Consider the following 9278-nt stretch of genomic DNA (forward strand, 5'->3'; position numbering starts at 1 on the left):
TGTGACGCGCTATCAGTCCATCCAAAGTGATTTTTGAGGGGCTCCCACAAAAGATACCCGTTAGTTAGTTGCTCTAGCGGGAAAACGCACACCCTCCTCTTGAATTGGGTGGGCCTAACTAGGGCAGCAAGCATCACAGAGCTTGCCTGATGTTTTTTTATTGTATTTTTTTACCTTTTTTGGAAGAATGGGTTTTCAGTTTGTTTTTTACATTTTGGTATACTTTGTATAAATTTCTTTCTAAATTCAGAAAAGAAATGGTGAACTCAAAAATATTTCAAATTTCAATTAATAATTGCTAATTAAAAATGTTTGTAAATTCAATAAATTGTTCCCAAGCTTTAAAAAATATTTGCCAATTTTGAAAAATGTCCATGAATTCATAAAAAATATTCCCGAACTGCATTTTTTGTGATCTCGGAAAAATTATTTTTGAACAAAAAGTTCCATTGATTCAATTATTTTGCGAACTCAAATTTTGTTCATAAATTTTGAACAGAGTAAATTACACTGGAGGTCCTAAAAATATTGCAAGTATGTCAAGTAGATCGTGCAAATGTAAAATCATTGTATTTACCCATGACTTTTAGAACCTAATTGACACACTACTTTTAGGACCCACATGAACTTGGAATACTTTTAGGACCCGCACTTACACACATTTTAAACCCGTAGTTTATGATTCTAAATTTTTAGAACCTACTCCCTCCGCTCGGAAATACTTATCTTCAAAATGATTGTAATGAATGTATCTATAACTAAAATAAGTCTAGATACAATCATTTTAAAGGCAAGTATTTCCTAACGGAGGGAGTACTTGACACTTCAGATACTCTTTGTTTGGACCTCCAGTATTTTCCTCTTTTAGAAAAGCTTCTAAATTTCCGAAAATGTTTCCATAATTTCAATAATGTTCATGATTTGAAAAAATATGCACGAATTTAATTTGTTTTCACAATTTAGAAAAAATGTTTGAATTTCAAAATAATGGTCACTGATCGATTTGAAAAATGTTACTGCATTTCACAAGATGTTCATGAATTTTAAAATAAAAATGGAAAAAAGGAAGAAAAATCGAAAAATCGAAAATGCAAAAAGAACGGAAAGAACGAAAGCGAAAAAAAAACATTAAAACCCGAAAGAAAGAAAAAACTCTCCTAAAACCGGAAAAGAGCTAGGCTGGCCTAGGGATCCGGGGAGAACGGCTTCTTTTTTTGCAAGTTCGTACCTTCAGCTGCGTTGCAATGGGCCATGGCAGGATTTACAAGTTAAAAAAACGCGGAGTTCATCACTGAAACAAAAGGAGTAGATTTTTCTGTTTCTCTTCAGGTGTAAATCCAGGAACTTTTATCTTCAACCATCCGAAGGTATGTTTTTAAATTACAATTCATTTTTTGAACCGAGCATTAACCACTTTCCATTAATTTTTTAACGGAAATACAGAGTTCCAGAACAAGAGAACAGAAGACAGGAGAGGAGCTAACAGGAAACCCACTACCTGCACCTGCAATCAACATCGCTGTGATTCACCTGCCATTACAACAACAATTACCTAGGCATTATTTAGTTTCCAGATCAACACAGGCTACACAGGTTGCGAGTCACATCGCTGCGATTCAGCTGCCGGAGCCACCGATTGACATCGCTGTGCGGGCTCCTCGTGCCGTGGTGTCACGCCTTGCGGAGCTGGTGCATGGTCTTCAAGGCGGAGATGGCCGTGGCCGGGTCGAGACTCTTGGGGCACGTCGCCGTGCAGCTCTTGATCATCCTGCACCTGTACAGCTTGTCCCACCCCTCCGACAGCGCCTGGATCCGCTCCTCCCCGTAGTCGTCGCGGCTTCAAATTATCATTGCACCACGAATCACTCTAGTTAGATATTCTTTGATCCCCGCAAAAACAAAAACAAAATCATACGAAGTACTGTACTACGCACGTACCTGTCGGAGACCCAGCGGTAGGCGTGGAGCAGCGCGGCCGGGCCAAGGAAATCCTCGGAGTTCCACCAGTAGGACGGGCAAGCCGTGCTGCAGCACGCGCAGAGGATGCACTCGTACAGCCCGTCCAGCTTCCGCCGCTCGCCCGGTGACTGCGCGTGCTCCCGCCCCTCCGGCGCCCCACGCTTCATCTTCAGCCACGGCTCAATCGACCTTCCATTATTCGTTTGGTTATTGCAACATTAACGACTAGACTAGGTGGTATGTAACTCAACGAGTAGGCGCGTGCGTGCGTACTTGTACTGCTGGTAGAAGTTGGTGAGGTCGACGACGAGGTCCTTCACCACGTACATGTGCGGCAGCGGCGTGATCATCGTCGCCGTCGACGTGTCGGTGTCGATGGGCTTCAGGCACGCCACCGTGTTCACCCCGTCGATGTTCATGGAGCAGGAGCCGCAGATGCCCTCCCGGCACGACCGCCGGAACGCCAGCGTCGAGTCGTGCTCCGACTTGATCTTCTGGAGCACGTCCAGCACCTAGGCATGCACATGCACAATCATTCATGCCCGCACAATCAAGCTGCAAACGAACAGCAAGACCAACGTAGCGTACCATTGGGCCGCACGTGCCGAGGTCGACGAAGTAGGACTGCAGGAACGGCCGGCCATGCGCGTCCGGGTTCCACCGGTATATCTGGAACTCCTTCACCGTCGCGGCCTTGCCGCCGCGCTTCTTCTCCTCCTCGCCCGCGGCGAGGCCGGCCTGCTTCTCCGCGGCCTCTCGTGCGTCGACGCGCGCGGCCGGGTGGCCCTTGAGCGCGGGGAAGTGCTCGTCGCCCTTCACGGCCCTCTTGGCCGCGCCAGCCACCCGGTCCTTCACCGACGCCAGCCTCGGCAGCGTCCTCCTCAGCATCGCGAATCGCAGCAGTACTCGCTCGCAGTGCGGCCGGTTGTACGTGGCACCTGCCGAGGATCACTCGAGCGGTGGACCTAAAAGGCTGATGCGCTGCACGGCACGTGCCCGGCCCGACGACACGTGTGGCACTCTAGGACAAGATGTGTGGAAGGTGGAACCTAGAGCGGTTTGAGGCCGCGGTACGATAGCGATCGCCCATGCGGGCTCTAACGTGGGCCGAGGCCCAAGCAAGTAGCGAAGCGGGATCGTTTTTCCACCGGCTTTGGAAGCTTTCGTTCGGACTTTTTGAAATTTCAGAATATTTCTGAAATTAGTTAGTATCTTATAAATTTGTAAAAACACCCATTAAATTTTTGTTTTTCAAAATATATTTTTTATTGACGATTTATTTTGAATTTATAGATTTTTTAATTCGTGACCTTTTCGATTTTTGTGGATATTTATTGAATTCAAAATAAAATTTAGAAATTGATGAACCATTTTTTGAAATCCTAATAATTTTTTTCAATTCGTGAACAATGAATTTGTGAAATTTTGAATTCGTAAAGTTTTTGGATTTGCAAACTTTTTGTCAACCATGGAATATTCTGGATTTGCAAAAAAATAATTCGTGACCATTTATTGATTGAAGATTTTTCTAAAAATTCGTGAACATTTTTTGATTCGCGATTTTTGTTTCAAATTGGCAAATATTTCTTCTCTATGTTTCATGCCCGGTTTTTCTACTTTTCTCATTCATCCTTTTGCTAATAAATTTCAATGTGCATTTAATTAAACGTTCAGTGTATAAATGATCAGTGTGTATTAGAAAAAATATTTACCGTACATGGGAAAATTTCACTATATATAAAAAGTGTTCATTGTATAATAAAAATTTGGTCAGTATGTATAGGAAAAATTGTTTACCATACATTAAAAATTGTTCAGTTTGTATCTAAAATATGTTCATCATATGCTAGAAAATATTCTCTGTGTATTTCCAATTTTTGAAAGTTTTCCTGGTATATCATAAAAATGTTTATATTACAACAAACTATAGAAAAGGAAAAGGAAAAAAAGCCGAAAGGAAAGCCAGAAGAAAAATACATACATGAAGAGGAGAAAAATCAGAAGAAGAGAGGAAAACAAAAGTAAAAAGAAACAAATAGTACTACAAGGTAGACTGAACATTGAACTTTTTTGGTCCATCGAGACAGCAGGTAGACTAGGTTAAATTCTCTTTCAAAAAAGAACAGCTTGGGTGAACCGACTAAATAGCCGTGATTGCTAATTTGGGCTTATAGCGCCATCTATTGGGACAATGCTACATATCTCTTACAGCGCTACATAGCACTCGCATCGCCCGCAATGCGCGGTCAGCACTTCCTCTAATGGCCGGCCCAGGTTCATATTTTTTTACACCTGGCTTGTTTTCAAATGTCGCTTTTCTATCTAGGTCATCTTTTAACGAGGTCGCTTCCTAGTTAAAATGTTGCGAAACTCAAAAGAAATTCATGAATTCAGAAATGTCTAGGAATTCCAAAAAATGTTCATGAATTCAGAAATATTCATGTATTCAGAAAATTTTGTGAATTTCAAAAATGTGCATGGATTTCCAAAAAAACATTGTGGATTGAAAAAAAATAGTAGACAAACTTTTGACATCATGGTTTTATTTTTGAAAATTATGACATTTCTTGAAGTTGTGAACAGTTATTTAAGTTCTATTTTTTCAAATTGTGGACAACTTTTGAAAACAATTTTAATAGAACACGAAAAATATTTGAAACCATGATTTTTTGCTAAAAAAACTATAATTTTTTAAACTAAAAAAACAAAGGACGGATATAAAAAGAAACAAATAAACCAGATTTTTTTAGTGGTACACATAAACCAGATAGAGCTGGAAAAAATGCACATCATGGTTCGCTTGCTGGCTTTCCTAATAGGTTGGCACATCTTGTACACTTACGAAGTGATCTGCTGCTTAACGATCGCAATGCTACACAACATTTGTGCAATTATAGGGCTGTCAGGACTAGGCGCACTAAAAAATTTTGCACCCGTGTCGCACGTAATGTTTCAGCCCCTTGTTGCAGGTCGTGTTTTGTTTTTTGCGATTGCCCCGGCTTGTTTTTTGAAGCTTATAGAACAGGCTGATTTTGGGAAGCTTCTATAAGCTCTCGACCAGCTTTGGGTTTTACGTTCGGTTCTCGTATTTTTGTTTCTGTTTGCTTTTTTCATGTTCTGATATTTTTCAAAGCCATGTTTTTTGCCAAAATTCAGAAATTTTTTGAATGCTTGATTTGTTTCAAGTTTATATATTTTATTTAAATTCCAGGACTTATTTAAAATCCGAAAAATTTAAAATTTGTTAAAAATCAATTCACAAGTTTTTTGAATTCATGATCATTTTTTGAGTGTGCGAACTTTTTTCCAAATTCATTGATCTTTTTAATACTCATGAACTTTTCTCAAAGTTAACGGTCAATAGTCAATGGTCAACTAGGTCAATCGACAACCGAGCACGCGTGCGCGTGATATGCCAAGCGAGCTGCTCGCCTCGCGTTGCTGGGCCACACCAAGCGAGCAGTCGCATGGGCGCTGGCTGCCTAGCTGGCGCATAAGGCGCCTAAATATGATGTATCCTAAATTGTGGGAATGCTATAATGGCAAGATGGTACTCACCCTAGTTACTGAAAATGGGCCAGCCCAATAACTAACTAGTGCCTAGCAGTTTTGTGAAACATCTTTGATCCAGCGTGCGGAACCTTCTACCCAACTATTGAAAGGTGTTACACGATTTTTTTATTCTTTTCTGTGTTCTTTCTATTGGTTTTCATGTATTTATTTTTATTATTTCTTCTATTCATTAATTTATTTTCTTTTCCATTTACTTTTAGTTTTCGTTTCCTTTTTTCCTATTTTCAAATATATGTCAACTTGTCCAAAAAAAATTGAAATTTTTTGGTATACAGGTTGGACATTTTTTAGATAAAACATGAATAAATTTTAGATCCATCCTGCAAATTTTATGTGAGTACATATTCAAAATTTTGTAAAATGCACATGAGACCTGTTTAAATACACCGTGAACATTTTTCTAAAAGCGTTGAACATTTTTCAAATAGTTCATGATCATTTTAAAAAATTATGAACATTCTTTTAATACCTTTGAATTGTTTTCACTGTTATGAATATTTTCTTATATATTAGTTTTTTTTAACATTTCATAAACATTTTTGAAAATGTGACATGCCTTTTCTTTTTGCAAGAACATTTTCTAAAGCCACGAGAACAAAAAAAAATCACATTCCAGAACATTTTGATAATATGGGATGGAAGTTTGTTTTAAGGGACAAACAAATTAAATTTTCCATATATATTTATTAATACATCTCTATATTGTAGAACATTTTTAGAATGTAAATACTCCCTCCGTTCCTAAATATAAGTCTTTGTAGAGATTTTACTATGAATCACATACGGATGTATATAGATGCATTGTAGAGTGTAGATTTACTCATTTTGCTCCGTATGTATTTAGGAACGGAGGAAGTATAAGGTAAGAAAAAAGAAAACAAATAATGCAAGCCTCACTCCACGAAAATGAAAGCAAAAGGGTCAAAATCCCCACTGGGCCGGCCAACTACAGGCTACCTTTGAGGCGCGAGATGGCCAGCACTTCGGGTTTTCCAGAGTCCGTTCATAGGCCTCGTCCTGAGCTTTGCTGACATTTTTTTCCTTTTAGATTTTAGGTAAACAAAAAGGTACAACATCTATAAAAAATGTTCAATTCTTTATCATTTTTTTACGGAGGTCAGTTCTTTGTCATTGATTGAAATACTTTATTCGTGGCTTACCAAGCTGACCGCTTGGTAAAAACATTCAGTAATAAACAAAGAGGATTAGTAAACAGCAGTTTGTCTCTTAAAAAAAGTAAGCTGCAGTTTAAATCTTTGATAGCAAAAAAAGAAGCAGGCCCCACTCACCAAAGATGTTGAGTCAATTGAGTTAATTTTGTTGAACATGTGTACATATACGTAGGTCTGGGTTATGTATGCCGCACCTGTAGTGTCTCTCTCCCCCTGTATATGTACTTGTATCTTGGGATACAAGACACCGGTCACACCCCTTATATCTATATATATATGTATCTAGTGCACGATCAATCAATTATCGATGCACCAAATCATTATCTACGTTATATCTATTGCAAGTCGATCCTTCCGCTTCCGCTAACCCTAGCCGCCGCCTCGAGCCACTGTCGCTGCCCCACGCCGCCGCCACCGCCCCTCCTTCCCGCACGCCCTCCCTCCAGGCCGCGCCGCCCTCCCGCCGCACCGCCCGCCCCCCACCACCACGCCGCTTCTCCCAAGCTGCGCCGCCCGCCCTTCACCGCCGCGCCGCCTCTCCCCAAGCCGCGCCGCCTCCCTCCCCACGAACTCGCAGCCATGTCATCCGACGCCTTCACCTACTCCAACCCCTTCGCCGTCGACCCTGCTGAGATCCGCGACATCAACGTCCATGCACGCGTCCCCGTGGTCCTCGACGCCTCCAACTCCACATACTTCACGTGGAAGACATACTTCTCCCTGCTCTTTCACGAGAACAACCTCGTGGATCATGTGGATGGCACCGTGGCCTTCCGCGCCATGGTGGACGACGCCAAGTGGACCGCGATCGACGCCACGATCATCCGTTGGTTCTTCACCATAATCTCTAAGGACTTGTTCAACACGGTCATGAGCATCGTCGACGACGCCCGTGCCCAGTGGGTCAAGCTGAACGGCCTCTTCACCGACAACAAGCTTCAGCGCCACGTTTTTTTGCAGCAGAAATTTTTTGACTGTCACCAGGATGAACAGTCCATTGATGACTACTGCTGCCGTTTGAAGACGTTGGCGGATGAGCTCCGTGACATTGGAGCCAAGATGGATGACGACCTCCTCCTCAACATGCTCACCGCCGGTCTCAACGAGGACTTCGGCAACGCCGCCTCCAACCTCACCTTGATGTCGGAGCCCTCCTTCCCCAAGTTTGTGGTGTACTTGCGGTTGGAGGAGCGCCGGATGAAGGGGGTCAAGAAGCGTGTGCAGCAACATGCCCTCGCCGTCGGCACCTCCCATGGTGCCCCTCCACCAGTCGCCCCACCCGCGCCGCGCCAGCTGCCGCCGCCCCCCACGCCTCCGGGACATTTCCCCCTCCCGCCCGTGCCTCCCGCCCCTCTCGCTGCCCCCAGCAGCCGGGCGGCGGACGACGTGGCAACCGCCGCGGGGGCGGCCGCAAGCAGCAACAGGTGCCGGAGGGGCCCTCGTCAGCAGCAGCAGCAGGTGACTCCCCCATGGACGTACGGCACCAACCCATGGACAGGCCTCGTCCATGTGTACTTGTTGCCGGTTTCTCGGGTTCCTGCTCCGGGTATCCTTGGGCGTCGCCCGGCGGACCACCAGGCTCTCTTCGCTGCGTAGAACGCCGCTCCCTACAGCGGCTACGGTGCCGCCCCCCGCCTGCGCCCGCCTACGGGTCCGCGCCGGCCTACGGCGCTGCCGCCGCGCCGGCCTACGGGCCGTGCCCGCCTACGGCGCCATCGCCACGTCGGCCTTCGGTGCAGCTCCCGCGCCGGCCTACGGAGGGTTTTACCCTCCTCAGATACCACCGTCGTGGGACCCGGCCCTGCTCGCCGCCCTGCACTCCGCCCCGTCACCGAGATCTTATGGTGGCGGTGGTGACTGGTACATGGACTCGGGCACCACTGCTCACATGACTGCTCATCCCGGTAACCTCACGTCTGCCACTCCCGTTCATACTCCCACCCGTATCACCGTTGGTAACGGTTTCTCCCTACCCATTACACATGTCGGTCATATGTCTTTTCCGTCTACTTCTACTCCTGTCCATATGTCTAATGTTCTTATGTCTCCTGACTTAGTTACTAATCTTGTTTCTATTCGTCGCCTTGCTCGTAAGAACCCTATCACCGTTGAATTTGACGATGTCGGTTTTTCTGTGAAGGACGCCCGTACACACATGGTACTCCACCGATGTGACAGCCCGAACGAGCTTTACCCCGTGCACCCCTCCGGCGCCACCACCACCCGGCGTCCCGTCGCCTTCGCCGCCAGTGTCGATCTTTGGCATGCCCGTCTTGGTCATCCCAACTCCACCGTTATGTGTCAGATTCTTCAGAGTTTTTCTTTCTCATGTAATAAAGTCGATGATCATACTTGTGAGGCTTGCCGTCTTGGCAAGCACGTTTGTCTTCCCTTTAGCGAGTCTACAAACATTTCCACCTTTCCGTTTCAGCTATTGCATAGTGATATCGGACGTCCCCGGTTGCTAGCAACACGGGCTATTCATACTATCTGGTGATATTGGATGATTTTTCCCATTATGTGTGGACATTCCCTCTCCGTCGCAAGTCCGACGCTCTTGTCACACTCACAAAT

The 9278-nt window shown here is 44.5% G+C and overlaps 1 protein-coding gene across 1 annotated transcript; it reads right to left on the reverse strand.

The window, feature by feature from the left end:
• Window positions 1–1406: 1406 nt before the first annotated feature.
• Window positions 1407–2847, reverse strand: LOC119297314 (succinate dehydrogenase [ubiquinone] iron-sulfur subunit 2, mitochondrial-like). The gene is made up of 4 exons (XM_037575155.1): window positions 2548–2847; window positions 2233–2471; window positions 1939–2148; window positions 1407–1837 (listed from the first exon to the last, which is right to left on the reverse strand). Exons 1-4 carry the CDS (start codon window positions 2845–2847, stop codon window positions 1672–1674), a joined length of 915 nt encoding a protein of 304 aa, XP_037431052.1. The 3' UTR covers window positions 1407–1671.
• Between the last annotated feature and the right edge of the window lie 6431 nt (window positions 2848–9278).

This window comes from Triticum dicoccoides, chromosome 5A (assembly GCF_002162155.2).
Source record: "Triticum dicoccoides isolate Atlit2015 ecotype Zavitan chromosome 5A, WEW_v2.0, whole genome shotgun sequence".
NCBI classification, from domain to species: Eukaryota; Viridiplantae; Streptophyta; class Magnoliopsida; order Poales; family Poaceae; genus Triticum; species Triticum dicoccoides.